At 38.5% G+C, this 17229-nt stretch overlaps 1 protein-coding gene across 1 annotated transcript in view; it reads right to left on the bottom strand.

The window, feature by feature from the left end:
• LOC129283208 (ubiquitin carboxyl-terminal hydrolase 47-like) overlaps positions 1-17229 on the bottom strand; it is a 41954-nt gene that overhangs the window by 23501 nt on the left and 1224 nt on the right. The window contains exons 2-11 of the mRNA XM_064113893.1: positions 13943-14149; positions 8340-8453; positions 7393-7561; positions 6245-6341; positions 5359-5504; positions 4320-4459; positions 3419-3508; positions 2225-2418; positions 1133-1232; positions 111-358 (exon numbers count right to left, since the gene is read on the bottom strand). Of these exons, the coding sequence (XP_063969963.1) occupies positions 111-358; positions 1133-1232; positions 2225-2418; positions 3419-3508; positions 4320-4459; positions 5359-5504; positions 6245-6341; positions 7393-7561; positions 8340-8453; positions 13943-14149 (1505 nt within the window). The remainder of the gene's footprint in view (positions 1-110; positions 359-1132; positions 1233-2224; positions 2419-3418; positions 3509-4319; positions 4460-5358; positions 5505-6244; positions 6342-7392; positions 7562-8339; positions 8454-13942; positions 14150-17229) is intronic.

Below are 17229 nucleotides of genomic sequence, written 5' to 3'. Positions count from 1 at the left end.
TCATTTTCGTTTTCTTGATTTAATCAAAATGAACTTTCATGGTCAGTTTTAAAGATATGAATCTGGGTATAGCTTTTGCAGCTGCCAATAGAAATAATAACCATTCTCACTTGATATAGGCGTAATAATGTCCCCCAGATGCCGTCCCAGAATGCACCATGATGGAGAAGAGCTCGTACATGAAGGGCCCCCTCGTCTGTCTCTCTTGTTCGTTCCTGTGATTGGTCATTGCCGTCGACGTCTGTTCCATGACGATCCCCTCGTCGAGGGCGTCCTCTAGGGAATTCTCTTGGCTCTGACTGCTGGGGCTCCCGTCCTCGTTCTCCGCTCCGCTGTCGGATTGTGTCTCCCCTTCCACCTATACAGTTAGAACAAGACAAGGAGAATTGTTTTCAAATGCAGTCAAAAACCAGCATCCAAATACATTGGTGATATGGATTCAAATAAAACAATTCGGTCGATTCACAATTTGGTGCGCCACCTAGTGTTTGCAGCGGACAGGATGAAATTTGCAGTGCCTTATGGGAAAAATGCTGCACTGGCCGACGCGGATCGGACAGCTTGCACAAAATTACTCTGTTTACCAGGGTCGAGGAGATGGGAGAGAAATTTGCCGCATATTTAATTGCGAAATTAAGACCGTTTACGGTGAATTCTTCCTCCGCTTTTGCCAGGTTTTCAGTTTTGAAGCATCCCAGTCCCATTACAATACACTAGCACTGTGCCTGCGTGTGATGTTGACCCAGATTAGAAATTAGCCTGTCCGCTGCAACCAATAGATGGCATACCGTATTGTGAATCCACCAAATTGGCTGATATCTATCATATGTCAAGTCATTCAATTAAGCCGAACAGGCAAATTTGCTAGCCTATGGACATAGGGGGTCATAGGTACACACTTAATTGAAGAATGCCCCATCAATCAAGACCTTCCGGCAGAGACTGATGGTGATGAAGGCAGCCTAAAGAGCCCACCACTTCTTTTTACTCGCACAGGAGATTATTTTTGTTCAACTTCACCATTGAGCAAAAGCACCAAACGTGCAAATTGCCTGTATTAATCTTCAAGTCTGAAGGATACAGGACGGCCCTATGGAAGAATGTAATGTATCTTGGAGTGATCCCAACTTACGTATGCTTGAACCGTCGTCGTCTGTGTAGGGGGTTCCCCTTGTGAGTCGGCCTCATTTACCACAAATGCATTCAAGTCAAGGATCTCAGGAAACGTCATTCTGTATCAAAAGCGAAGCAAAACAGACCAATCACCATCAATCCACTACTTATGAATTTCAGTATAACATGAAAGAAAATAAAATTCAGAGGGCCATTCACCAATTCTAATGCAGTAGAGTTGTAATTAAAGATAAATACCAGTTGTGGTAACATCTCAAAATGAGTTCAAACAGAATCTAATGAAATTACCACCAAAGTGTTTGTATGTATTAATAAAAAAATGTGCCACATGTTTCTGGAAGAAATGTGTAATTGCTGAAAAATTAGCAAAATAAGCATGAAATTCCATCAAATGTGGCATATTTTTCGAAGCAATATCAATACACTGTCCCACATACACCTTTCTGTGTTTTTGATCATCAGAATTATCAATTTTGAGCTAAGATTTCATGATTCAATAAAGATAAGTTTACATTAATGTACAAGATCTAGATATATAATATTTTGACAATTGACCTTGATATAATAGACTTTCACATGAAATAATTGTTTGCTGCAACTACTGGTTTGTTTTACCTTTAAGTATACCATAATCATTATAAAAGAAAAACAAAGAAACATTTTATGGGATATTCCATGATTATTCACATTCTATTTGAAGGAACAATGACCTCTTCCAAGAAAAAGAATGTGCTATAAATTTTGTTGATAAAGGCCACCTGACTCCAGTGGCCACTTTTTCTGTTTTCCTTGGAAGGGGGCATGATTTTCTGTTTACCGTTAAATCAAACAAGAAAATTAGTTTTGGTTCTTCGCTTTTCATGTGAAAATTCATTGAATTTACCTTTTGCAAAAAGAAATTCATGTATTTGCTGTGTACATTTTCTATGACAAAACAGAATTTCCATTTCAGATCAAGTTTCTAACAGATTGCAAGTTTTCATAAATGGGGAAAAAAAATTTGAACGGTTAGTCACTGTCCCTACCTTGGGTAGCCTTAATAGATATAGGTTTGACTGTACTTTATAGAAGCAAAGGTATACAAACTCACTTGTCGTTGAGTTTGATGCGATGCATTGTGCTATAATCAAAGTCGAATCGTTTGAGTTGTAGGGTGAGGAGGTAAGGAAAGCGTTGAAACTTGAGTCCCTTGTGAGCGTCGCATTTCATGTTGCACTTTTCACAGAAATACTGGTTGCTCTCGTCCAAAGTCTCGGGCTCCACAAAGGCTTGCAATGCTTCATCCTACCGGAGAGAAAAATATTTGAAAAAGATTATCAAAGTAAAATTATAAGTAAGATGATAAGCTTAAAGCTAATAATAATAATGCAGTTCTTGTATAGCGCATATCACATTATGTCATAACGTTCCTATGCGCTTCCAAAGGACTTGGATATTATTACCCGGGCTTTAGCCCCGCAGCCTTTTACAGCGCGGTGGCATTTCAAGGAATACATTCCTGCCAGGTACCCATTCACCTCACCTGGGTTGAGTGCAGCACAGTGTGGATTAATTTCTTGCTGAAGGAAATTACGCCATGGCCGGGATTCGAACCCACGACCCTCTGTTTCAAATTCAGAAGACTAATCCACTGGGCCACAACGCTCCACAAGCTAAGTTCAAGTTCTGGTATAAAAATCCAATTTTGAATGGAAATAGTTGGAAATAATCCTACAGTGTTCACCATAATCCAGATTAGGATAGCAACATTTAATTGAAATAATTCAGGCTTGCTTGAAATGATTTTCATTTTATTACATGTTTTTCCTGGAGCAGCTAACACAGGAAACAACACGTGGGACCATACTATAAATGTACAGGGATTTTTCAGTAATTTTTATGATCTTATTTTCTCATTACTCTGTAGTAACTGTAGTTGTACATTTTCCTGAAAAACTGTTTAGCAGATATAATTTTTCATGGTTTTTATAATTCTTTGTAAGTTATAATTCTTTGTAAGTTTTGTTTTTTAATTCTTTGAACATTTTATTTTTGGTTGCTACCAGTACCAGAGAATTTAAAGGCATCAAGTGATCAAGCCACTTATCTAAAGAAAGTCAACTGATTTTGGCATCATACTCAGGACCCATTTAAACATAAACAGTCCCTTTTCAGGTACTGTAGAATTTATTATGATACCAGGGGGTACTCATGAACTTAGAATTAGAACGGATTTGTGAAACCCACCCCCTGGTTGCATCACTCCATCGCCAACAGGTGTAATAGGAAACAAATGGGTACTCACAACACTGCTGTAGACCTTGTTTGCACCAAACGGTCTGATCACCAGCGGGATGTCCAGGAATGCATCGGATCTTGCACTTTCATACCCGCACTGTATGTAAAAGAATAGAATTGGTTCCAGGGTTAAGTTCATAATGTGAAAGGGGAATGGAATAATTTTCATAATATATTATTAGATGCCATGTGTGTAAAAAAAAGAATAAGACTGATTATGGGTTAAGTTTTGTAATACCGAGTGAATGGGAATGGTTAAAGTTGATTATAATATGTCAAAGAAAATATTAATTCTTGCACTTTCATGTCAACAATGTGTGTAAAAAATAAAAAAGAATGGAATTTCTCCAACAATTCAGTTTATGATATGAAAGGAAAATAAGGGTTGATAATCATATTCAGAACATTAATTCAATCTTACTTCACACACTTCCAATAACCTTCATTTTGATTAAGTACATTCACAGTGTGTATCCTCGATTAGATCCTGTGCAAAAAGCAGTGGGGATGATCCCGTTGTTTATGTTAACTTTTAAACTCTTGACAATCGTTCACCTGACACTGGGGAGCTAATTCATTCGTACGTTATTTAATATTCAGTGTGAATGGGTCAATAAATCTTATTTGTGTAGGAATTGCGGAAGAGGCCCCTATTCACATTTGCCTTTACACATGTGACATAGTCTTTCATCTGACCCTGGTACAACTGGTTAATATGAACGTCATTCAATATTCACAATGTGAATAGGGCAATATATCTACAGAGGCACCTGTTCACATTTACCTTTAAACACCTGGCATAATCTTTCATCTTACTGACTGTCGTAGAGCTGGTTTATAAGTATGTCATTCAATATTCACAATGTACATAGGGCAATATATCTACAGAGGCACCTGTTCACATTTACCTTTAAACACTTGACATAATCCTTCATCTGTCCCTGGTATAGCTGGTTTATTAGATCACTCTGATCCGTGTTCTTCCATTTCTTTTCCAGAGCATCAAACATGACCCTACACAGCTCCTGCACATCATGCTGCTGCCAAGCTATTAAAAAAAAAAAAAAAAAAAAAAAGAGAAACTAAAATCTTTTGAGAGGAAAAGTACTACTGTAATTTTACAACTTTGGAATCTAATTATTGCGGTGTGAATGTAATGAGTAGTGAATTAAACCCTGTTACACCATATTTCCTAAGTAGTCTCGGGGCGCCCCGAGACCAGTTTTGGGAAGGTTTCTAATCCGGTGTAATTGCACAAACCTACCCGAGACCCCTTCTGAGCAAACCTACCTATCTCCAACCACCTCGCGATATGTTCTGAGACTGGTCTCGGGGCGCCCGAGACTGCTTTAGATTCGGTGTAAACGCAAACCTGCCCGAGACTGGTCTGAGACAGGTTCGCTTGATGCGCTACACGTGGGACAATTATCCAAACAACAAACACAGTGCGTGCTTGGCGCCCTGCCAAACCTATCTCGGATAGCTTTGGTACATGTAAGTCGGTGTAAACGCACAGAAAGCTGTCTCGGGGCGCACCGAGACTCCTTAAGATTCCGGTGTAATAGGGGGTCCAAAATTTAGGTCAACTTTTTGGAAACCAGTCTCTGGGAACCCAGAGACTGGTCTCAGGTAGGAAATCTGGTGTAACAGGGGTCTTAGAGTGTCATCATTCAAATTGGCCTATAATATAAGACTAGACTTCTAAGAATATTGCATAAGGTGTTGGAACCTGGCCAAATTTTGAGTAGTTGAGGACTTGAGGCGGTGCTATAAAAGGCTGATTTGTATTTGCTTTCATATCAATATTTCACCCATAGAGCTTCTTCAGAATAATGATATCACATTTCACAGAAATAGGAATTCACAGTCTAAAATGTTCTTTTCTCCAAACTCCAAAATCAAAATATTGCTATAAAATAGAAACACTTGGCAGGTATGGTACCATACCTTCACTGCTGTCCCACCCAAAGCTGCGTGTGACGTCTGTCGTCTCTATCGACCTTTTCTTGCTCGTCTGAAGCTGGATGAAGAGGCGCTGGAGCTGATACGGGATGCTCTTAGACCGTTCCTCTTGTGTGTCGGTGTACTCCCATCTTAAAGAAACAAGTATACATATATTTCGAATATATATGTTGCAATGACAGACTTATCTTAGACAAAGTCTTGGAGGGAGAATGGTTTTTGATGGCTTGTCTTTTGTGTAATGCTGCAGTCATATGTCTGCTGCGGAGCCCACACAGCGAGTCGAAAAGCAGCCCTTTTATTTATTTTCATTCACACCACCTATATGTAGCTGGTACAAAAATGTTCAAACGGCTATTTTCAACTCACCGTATGGACACTGCAAGGGAAAATATGACTGCACCATTGGTGTACTCCCAAAAAAGAAACAGAGATATATAATGATAATAATATGCAACATTTATATAGCGCTTAAACCAAATGTTTTCAAGCACTGCATACTATTACCCCAGCTTTAACACGGCTATCTTGATCGGATGCTCCAGCATTCAAGGAATTCCTTCCTACCGGGTACCCATTTACATCATCTGGGTGGAGAGTGGCAAATGCAGATAAACGCCTAACCAAAGACGCGAGTACTGTGGTGGGGTTTGGAATTTGGACCTTGTGGTTCAAAGTCCGGAGACTGATCCACTGAGCCACATCACTTCACCTCATGTGGAATGCATTTGCTTGAATGTCAGACTGATCTCTCAAGTCTATTGACTCAGCCCCTCCCCCAAATAATAAAAGGACCACCTGCTCATGAGAACTGTCTTTCTTGTCTCCCTATCATGTACAGAACTAACAATGATCTTGCCAGAGTACTTACTTGTAGACGGCGTTCCGGAACTCTGGGGTCATGTAGAGAGTCTGCATCAGACTGTTCAGATAGCACGTCATAGCCTGGTTGACAAGACCAACAAAACCTAGAAGAGGAGAGATGATAGGATAGCTTAAAGGACAAGTCCATCCCAACAAATAATTGAAAAATCCAAAAAGCATAACACTGAAAATTTCATCAAAATCCAATGTAAAATAAGCAAGTTATGACATTTCAAAGCTTCGCTTTCACAAAATAGTTATACACACATCCTGGGGCCCGTTTCACAAAGCTGTTCGTAAGTTACAAATGACTTTACGCACGACTGGTGACCATTTCTTGTGCTAAATGCTATATCCCTATGTAACTGATTTAGCGCCTAAGAACAGATTTCAGTCGTGCGTAACTTTACGAACAGCTTTTAATATGAAACACCACCCAGGTCGGTATGCAAATGAGGAGACTTATGACAAAACCTACAATAGGACAGATGAAAGGATAGATCAAACTCCCCAGTTTTCCATGATAGAGAATAAAAAATTCCAAATATTTCGCAAAACACAGGATTCACAGAATTTCATAAAAAAGAATATTCCAGGCCAAAAACGTAAAACAGATACAATTAAAAGTTAAATTTAAAAAAGTCCCTCGTTTTCCACTATAGAGAATATAAAAATCCCAAAGATTTCGCAAGGTACACAGAACTCGCATAATTTTACGCAAAACACAAAATTCCAGGCCGAAAATGTTAATTGCATGTACATGTATGAAAAATATTGTGAAAAGCAAATTCATACATGGTATACACATTCCGACCTCCACAAACTGACATTCATACCCCTAAACCAGGCATTTTCCAAATTCATGACCATCTACATGTATGACCTTCATCAATTGTGTGACCTTTGACCTTGCTACCCCAAAACCAATGAGATCATCTACATGTAATACCATAAAATTATGTCTCCTACAAGTACATGACTGAAGGGGGGCAGGCAGATACTAGAAAATGTAAAGCCTCTGATAGTGACACCTAGAGTGCAAAGGCATATAATTACGATAACTGTTAAAAGCTATTGAAATTGTAGCATCTGATTGGCTGATAACAAAGGAGCCATCCAGTCGTTACTGATAATTCCATCACACAGGACCCTTACCGGTTTCCGATCGTCCAATGACCGCAGAGGAGTAAGGGACATACGAGGAGTAATCTGATGAGAGCGAGCTCGTATCAGAAGTCGCTGTGATGATCGGACTTGTATCATCTGTCGCTAGGTTCAAGGCATCGATGTCGCTAGGAGATGTCGTGGTTCCACTTGCCCCAGCCTGTTTTAAAAAACAAAACAAAAAAACATAAGATTGGCATCAATCCTACCAACTTGGGATTTGGTACTTGGTAAGGTAGCCTCAAAATCATTCCTAAAGGAAATTATAAAACTGAAGGTACTGTTCTGTAGCAGAGGTGGGTTCAAGGTGCTATAAACTTTGAAGAAAGATTAAACTAAAAGTTCTCTAGATTCATTTATTGGTGAAAGCTATTTCATTGTCACTCCCATATGTACAGTATACATGATCCGAATGGTTCCTGAGTTATCCCAAGAACAGAAACGAAATGGACGGATGGAAAAATGGACGATTGGACAACCAGGAAACAGAATCAGGGATGCAAGTCAGTTTTGCCGACGGGGCCTGAGAAGAAACCCTTAATGTGTTATTGTGAATAACCCTGAGATGGGAAGTCGTCAGGGACTGAAATCAGGCAAAAGCCTGAAATATTGCATCTTTGTATGATGCCTCCCGCAAGACCTACATGTATGGTGGGCAGAGGCATAAAAATCTATATATTATCACCCCTCTTCAGTGATTAAAATTACCATCAATTTTTTTATCTATTCAGGGCTAAATAAAAAGTGATTTACATGTAGCACCCTCTCTTGGTGATGCTACATGCTAATTATGATTTTGTTTATCACTGTTATATCTATCCAAGGCTTTTTTTACAACAGAAGTTATAACCCAGATGCTGACCACAAAATGTGGTCTCTTTTGTCATGCAACTTTGTTTCGTGATGGTAGATTATTAAATATGAACAATGAAAGAGACCTGTATAGGGACTGGCTGGGTGCCATCTTTGTCTTGCAGGTTGAATAGATTCCTTCCCGTTGTCGGCAGGCCGAGCTCGCCCAGCGAACTTTGACCCTTGTCGCTCATTAGAACCTATAAAAAGAAGTAACATTACAAGAAAAAAATGTTATTAATTTCATACATATTAAAAGGGAAATTCCTATTGAAGGAAAGGTGAAAGCAATTACGCATTTTCAATTAATTTCCATGTTAAATGATAGGAAGAGCATTACATGGAGAGAGTATAAAAGAAGATAGTTTTACAATTGCCCTATAAACAGTAAAAATCACATCACAACTTGAACTACATACATAGAAACATCACTCATGCTAAACTAAACATGTTCCCCTCACTACGGCAGCCTGAGCACAAAGTGTTGGTAATGTTCCCGGGGCTAATGTACCCCCAGCCTACATGTATGTGATGAACAGCAAATTCACTCTAAGACCAATCTACCGGTAATTTGTATCATGTATCCTGAACATCAGATGATACCGTGGAAACAATGTATTCGAATAAAAAACAGCACGCACCTCAGAGATCATTATGGGGGGGGGGGGGGTGGAGGAAAAACCTATTCCTACATGTACAATGTGAATTGTTTCAAAAGCTATCAAACGTTGTCCAATGGGAATACTTTATTAATTCTGCACTGTAAAACATTTCTTTTCAGAAAAATAAAGATTATTTCTTTTAAAATAAAAGACTTAATAGTTTGAATAACATCTCAAGAAAAAAAAATAAGAAAAAAAATGCTTCTACATGTACATGTATCTACCAGTACTGTTTTCACCTTTCCCCGGCCACTCCCCCCCCCCCCCCAAAAAAAAAAGTCCTTTTCCTTTGTGTAGAAGATTCAGTGTAGACAGTGTGAATGTAATATACGTGTATCTACTGTAAGCACTAACAGTGCACACTGTACATGTACACGGATAGATACCTGACATGTACATGTACAGTATGATTCATGTACATGTACGTATGACATCAGAAATATTCAATACGGTACACTGCACATACATGTACATGTATGGAAATATGCTGGTGCTTACACGTATGATGGAAAAATAACAAAGTCTAAGGAAAGATTTTTTTCCCCTAATCCTCTATTATTGACTTCCTGCTTTTAACTGGCTTGGATCAACCTGTGAGTACCAATACAGATCATAATAAAGATATGCAGGGCCCAGCCTGTAATGCACACATACACGTAGCTGAACAATTGATAACATTGATTTTATGATTGGTTGCATTGATAAACATGTAGAGGGCCATCTCACACCTTACGATTGGTCTGTGACCCGATTTCGGAATAAAACGTAGTAGAAGTTGATGCTAATATTGATACATGGACTACATGTATCTACTGTGTAACATTTCTTCTAAATCATTATATGAATACAACATGTACATATACATGTACCTAGATCTGTGACTACATGTACTTTTATGTACACACATATACTTCTTTGTGTATGTATCATAATGATTTTAAAAGATTATAAGTGAATTTAATATCTAGTCATAATGATGTCAATAGACTTCATAACAATCGTACGATTGGCTCCGATTTAAAACTAAATTTGGACTTTACTCCAAAATACAGGCTTGCAATCATATAAAATTTTTATATTAGTATTCTTTCAGTTAATTTAAACCTCAAATAAAAAGATACTTTTCATTCACATTTTCAGAAAATGAGCAAATGCGATCTGTTAAAAAATCGGATCGTAGACCAGTCGTAACGTGTGCGGTGGCCTTTTTTAAATAATTAATCATACAAATTAATTGCACATCAATTCCTGCATGTCATATGAACAGTGTAAAGTTTTGAATACAAAATTGCTCCGAGGTACGATCTTAATCTATAAATAATAAGTTGTATACGGTCACATACAGGTACATACATGTACAGGTGAAGGGGTAATTAGTAAGGTTTATTTCCAATTCGTCTTATGCCAATTTGTCCAATTGCCAACTCGTCTACATACATGTACTATTATTTGGTCTAACATCAGTTCGTCCACTCATCATATGGTCTACTATCATTAAGTCTAATGCCATTCCGTCTAATAACCATTTGGTCCAATAGCCATTTAGTCCAGATCATTTGGTCTAATTAAACTTAAGAGTTAATTGTGCAAAATGAAGGAAAAGAAAATGGGTATTTGACCAACTGGGTATTAGACGAAATGGTAAATTAGAAGAAATGGTGATTAGACGAAGTGATTATTTTACCTAAGGTTATTGGACCAAATGGTCGTTAGACGAAATGTTGATGGACGGAATGGCATTAGACTATGAAGGTAGACCATGAGGTAAGTGGACGAGTTGGCAGTAGACGAATTGGCAATTTACCATTAGTAAACGGTGCTCAGAGTCAGAGACATCATTCTGATGTAGTGCTATATAAATAGCGAAATACTATATATGAATGCTTTATGAAATATTACGGTAATTTCCATAATAAATGTACAACATGAACTCTGTGTGGGTTTGTCATAAACAACCTTTCCCTATTGATACCGTTTCTTTCATAAATACTCCACGCCTGAAATTCAATCCATTTTAGTTCACTAATCAATTGGAGATTATCTTGCCTTTTTTTAGAGCTTTTTCCATTTTCCTCATTTGTGCTAATGTGCCCTATAGATACATACATGTACAGTGACCTTGTCCTTCAAATATTGAAATTCATATCCGTGGCCTGTCTCCCTAGGTGGTTTCAGACCGCCTCGAAATTCATCAGTTCTAGGTATTTTCTGATCGGGAAATTTACCCGATCAGAAGATACCAGGTAATATTGGCAATGTGAAAGCAAATTACGTGTAATATCCCCGAGAGAAAATACCCACTATTAAATAGTACATGTAGGTACTTGGCAAAATTACGAGAACTTTCGCGGGGATTTTTCCAAGGTCGCAGGTATTTTGGCAATGTGAAAGCAATTTACGGGAACTTTTAGCCCAGCGTGTAGTTGGGCGCGGGCGCCGTGGGTGGCTGCTGAGCTAGTGGTTTTGAATCTCGCGCCTTGCCTGCTTATCAGACCATACTGCGCATGCTCCTAACTTCAGGAATTTATCCCGAAGAGTATGTTTCGGGGCGGTGTGAATGCAGTAATAATTAATGGGTATTTTTTAGCCTAAAAAAGTTCTCTTAATTTAACTGGGATTCTTATGGTCGAGGCGGTTTGAAACCATCTCCTGAGTACTTATTCCTCTTCACGTTATCATAGGCTCTATGCCTATTAGTAAATTGTTTCCTGCCTGAATTAAAGGAGAATGAAACCCTTGAAACTAGCTGAATCCATATCAAAGAGAAAAATCAAAGAAACATATTGTTGAAAGTTTGAGGAAGATTGAATGAATAATAAGAAAGTTATGAGCATTTGAATATTGAGATCACTAGTGCCATGTAGATCCTCCCATCGGCAATGCGACCAAGATCTGTGATATCACACACGTACATGTACAACTCCCTCATTACTTTAGTACTTATTTCACTTATATTCTCACTTTTATAGAGTCTATCACAAGGTTAGGTGTTTTCTTTATGAGATGACAAGTACAGAGGTTTCACAACATTATATCATTGATGAATCGTTTTTCATATGATTAGAATGAGCAAAAAGAGATGTTTTGGGGTATATTTTCAGTGTCCGAATGGGAGAGTTGTACGTGTGTGACATCACAGATCTTGGTCGCATTGCCAATGGGAGGATCTCCATAGCATTAGTGATCTCGACATTCAAATGCTCATAACTCTTTTATTGCTAGTCCTATTTTACTCAAGTTTTGTTGATCTTATTCTTTGATTTTTCTGCTTTCACAAAAGCTAACTTGCTCCAAGAGTTTCATTCTCCTTTAATGGTGATTTAGAAAATAATGTGTTGCAAAATCAACAGAGTGACTGAAAGAGCCAAAGTTCGATTTCATCACAAATGTTGCTCTACAAAGTACAATTCCTGCCAAAAACTATTTCTGAAGGAAAGCCTTTCTAATGTTAATGTGTTGTAAACAGTGCATATTACAGGTACTGACGTTCGGATTATTAACACATGGCTTGAAAATCATAATCATCATGAAAAAAAAAAATACCTCAAGGTCTCGACTACATGTAGATTGATGCCAAGTATTAACACTTTCTGTACATTTTAAAAAATTAAAGTGTACAGTATGTACAGTACATGTACATGAAAAAAATTATACAGCCAATTCCCTCAGAGAACAGGGAAAATGCTTATTTCATCAAAACTGTCTTTTAAAAGTTGTGTAATGCGCAAAATTTAGAAATGTAACCAAAAAAAAAATAACAGGTCTCGGTACTATACTGAAATTTCTACTTGATTCTGAATCACAATAAAATGTACATTTTGCACATTTCTCAATCTATACAAGTGGGATTCACATGAATAAAATGTGGTATATAATGTACATGTACTGTACATATTTTGTGGCATTTGTGCCCTGATCAAGACTTTGTAAAAAAAATAAACTTAGTACACTACCTACATGTACATGTATATGTACAGATTGAAACCATTTTTAAGGGACACTCTAGCCTACCATCCATATGCACATGTAAGCAATACACAAATATAAAAATGTTGAGGAATTTTGTAGTTTTGCATTTATACATAGGCATTTTCACGGTAACCGACGTTACATGGCACAATTTTACTTGAAAGCAAACTCCCATCATTTGTTGTTTTAGAGATAATCATACACACAATGAAAAGTGTGTAAAATTGTGCCATGTTACGTCAGTTACCGTGAAAATGCCCACTTACAACAAAACAATTGTACGCATGCTGTTACGATTATCCAGTGTATGAGCTAATGATGTACTGAAAACAGTCTAGACAACACCCCCACTTTTTCTTTTGTATTTGTTATTTAGCATTATTCCAATTTTCTGCTCCATGAATATAAAGACAGGATGAGGAAAAAAAAGGAGAGATAAGACATATCTCGCTCACACTTCACATATAAAAAAATTTCTTGAACTTATTATTCAATCCAATTTTGATGGCATTTTGAGTACAAAATTGTGCTTGTTTAACTTTAAATTTACTTAAGCCCCGATTCCACTATCACGATCTGAAACCCTGATTCATCCCGATCATTAGATTGGCGGAAAACGGGAAAAGAAATGGTTGAAATCAGGGACAGCATAATAAAAACGTTGTGACAACGGGGTAACAGCGGGCCCCATATTCAGATCGGCGAGATCGGCTAGAAATTTTGAACATGTTCAAAATTTCATGCCGATCTTCCCGATCAGAAAACATCCATTTTGAATCGTGGGGGAAGCGGGAAAAGCATAGACGACACGGGGCGCAGTCGTGGGATGAGCGTAATCAGGTCTTTCCTGGCGTACTAACAGCAGCACTTGGACGGAATTAATCCCCCGATCCTTTGAACAATTTATATTACCGGTACTGCAAATTATTTTTCGCTGACTCCCTGTAAAGTGACTCATTTTCCCCCCATCCTACCCGATCTGAAGGTTTGTCAAATAGAACATCGTAATAGTGGAACAGAGGCTTTAGATATCTACATTCATATAAATTTATCCTCACATCATCATTGCCATCTTTTCCTCCTCTCTGCCAGTACAGCTCAAACGTGTCTGGTTCATAGTTGGCCTGACGGGCCACCTCCTCGCAGAGCTCCGCGGCGGTCGTCGACGTTGGTAGCGTGACGGTGAACTTGCACGTCTGCCATTGAGGGTTGGTGATGTCATAGATGATGCATAGGATCTTCGGGAGATCAGCGGTACAAGTATCCTGGAAATGGGGAAAGAACATGAGATGTACATTTATAAGTACCAGGGAAAAATTATACTGGGGCTGTCACATGAAATGCCAGAAATTAAATATTTTTTCAATGAACAAAGATCTGTTTATGTTTTGCAGACACATGTATCTTCTTTCACTAGAATTGCACAGATACATGTACGCGTGTGCGCTGACAAGGGGGACTGAGCTGCGCAGACTGGGGGGACCTTACCATACACTGTATTTATACCTGATAAAGTACAAATTAAAATTCATATATTTGGCCTTCCCCAGCAGTATTGTAGACACAGTCCAGTGTCTTGACAGTAAACTGTAAGACACTGTTCTCATTATACTTTCTAAGACTAGTTTACTGGAAATCGGTTCAGGAAACCAGTTTGGAAGATCGCTTTGCTAACATTCCCATTTGATCAGCTAAAAGTGGTTACAAAACCACTTCACGTATAAAAGTGGCCTTGTTGCAATGGGAACGCTCTCAGTGGGGATGACATGTTTCGCGCAAAATTTGAAACTGCACTGTAGACATTCTACACACAGTGTGTGAAGTAGCACGCTCAAAATGTGCAAAGATCGCTTCCTGAAGTACGGTTGTGTCCTCATGCTAAAACCAGTTTAACGAGGGAAAAACTACATTGCACGGTGGTTTTCCGAAATGTTTTGGAAGATCACTTCCAAGACCGCCCTGACCGTTCTCATAACACGTTAAACTAGTTTCCAGTAAACTAGTTTTAGGGCAGTATTAACAGGGTCTAATTTGCATATTTTTTGTATACTGTACTGTATGTACATGTAGGTCATGAGCAGGGGCGTCGATCCATTTTTCAGATTGGGGGGGGCAAAATCATGAATCAACTTTCCAAAGGCGCTCGATCAAACAAAACAAACAGACTCAAACACACACACACACACATACGCCTATATGTATATATATATATAGATTATATATATACACACACACACACACACACACACACACACACATCTCACCAACAAATTAAATTTAAAAAAAATTAAAAAATAATAGATGCGAGCGCGAAGCGCGAGCTGAAAATTTTGATATTTTGATCTTTAAAAAAAAGAGTTTAATTGACGTTTTTAATAAAGAACAAGAAATATATCCAACAAAAGATTATTGCAAATCGAAGTGGGAGTTCTTTTGAGGTATAGAACTGAAAACGGGACATTCTATTCACCTATTCAATCATGAAAAGTATGGGTTTTGCTACAGAAATGATGCGAGCGCGAAGCGCGAGCTGAAATTATTTTATATTCTAATCTGAAAACCGGACATTTTGAGCACGATTTTAGATGAAGAACGAGTTGTGTATCTCAATCTCGCTTGCTGATTTCTGTGTAACATTACAATCTTATTTTATTTTTTGCACATGCGGAATTATTGGGGGGGCAAAATGATATGTTTGCCCCCCCCAATATTTTCATTGGTGGGGCGGTTGCCCCCCCTGCCCCCCCATGATCGACGCCTCTGGTCATGAGTTTTAATGATGTTCAGTTGTCATTCCTTCTTCCCCACTCTGAATATCCTATACCTCTCCCCTGGTTCTCTTTCTTACCTTACCTTACCGCAAATACTGGAAGAATGCTGAATTAGCAGTCGATCTTCCAGGTCTATCTTCTAATTTTGTCTGCTTCCTTCATGCTTCAATAAGTTTAAGGAGGCAGTGGGGCAAATTGGTGAAAATTGACTTCTCATATCTAATTAAGAGTAGTGGGAATCATAATGCTTATCTTTCCAGTGTCGGTCTAGCCTGATTTTAAAGGTGTCTACTGTGGGAGCTTCAACTACCTCAGCTGGGAGAGAGTTCCACTTTCATTACCTTATCCCTTCTCATTTCAAGTGTGTTCACTCACTCCATTCCTCATCTTCCGAAAAAAAAAAAAAAGAATTGCCCGCCCAGTGGTTTAAGTCATGACGTCGCCTACACTGATATCCGTGTTTCCGAGGAGTCTCTCCGATTTCATTTTTGTCATCGAGACTTCTCGCTTGAAGTTGAGATGATTTAGCAGCGCAGATGCATGATGTCATGTCTTGTGCTAGACCAAAAGCTTCGGTCTCTGTTATGTTGGCTGTTCCACTGAACTCCGTTGGCTCCACTCACCAAATATAGAGACCGAAGTTCTAGCTCGATCTGTACAGGGACTCAGAGGCCATATGTTTATGTATTAAGTTCGGATAAAACAGGGAAGTGAAGTTACTCGACAGCCGAAGTAAGTCACTGTTTTTTCCCCTTTTAAGTTTTTTTTCCCCCGTGTTGGTGCATTTCAGGCCAAAACGGAATAATAATCTTTATTTTGGTACAGTTCTTTTCATATATTTTTATGAAATAAAGACAAAAATCAATGAGCATTGTTAACCCTCTAATGGTGGCTGCTCGATAGCGAGCCGTCAGTGTACGAGGAGAAATTTTAAAAATGTTAAACTTGAAACTCGAAACAGACGGCTGCCAGCTGTCTAGTCTTGTGCTAGACCAAATGCTTCGGTCTCTGTTATGTTGGTTGTTGTTCCGCTGAACACCGCTGACTCCACTCACCAAATACAGAGACCGAAGTTCTCACTCGATCTGTGCAGGGACTCAAATTGAGTCACTCAATGGCCATATGTTATGTATTAAGTTCGGATAAACCAGGAAGTGGGACTTGCGCGACAGCCGAAGTAAGTCACTTTTTAAAGTTTATTTTTTCCTGTTTTGGTGCATTTCAGGATAAAAACGTAATAATATTTTGGACAAGTTCTGTTAATATATATAAACAGATAAAGATAAAAATCGATGAGCCCTGACGGGGGGATTTTGCATTGTTATCCCCCTAATGGCGGCAGCACGATAGCAAGCCATATGTGTACGAGAAATAAAAAAAATAATAGGCCTAACGTCCATGCGCAGTGAGTCGCCATTTGCAATTTTTTTACTGTTGGGCCACTCACCTGTCACTGCCTGACTACATTGGTTCTAGAAATCTTTTGCAATGTTGAAAAGTGTCTTGTGGCATCTGATATTAATCCTCAGTAATTCCCTGAAATGCTGCAACGTTTGGTTAAAAGATCAAGCAAA

This window comes from Lytechinus pictus, chromosome 19 (assembly GCF_037042905.1).
Source record: "Lytechinus pictus isolate F3 Inbred chromosome 19, Lp3.0, whole genome shotgun sequence".
In the NCBI taxonomy this organism is placed as follows: domain Eukaryota; kingdom Metazoa; phylum Echinodermata; class Echinoidea; order Temnopleuroida; family Toxopneustidae; genus Lytechinus; species Lytechinus pictus.
This window is presented reverse-complemented; position numbering and strand designations above follow the sequence as displayed.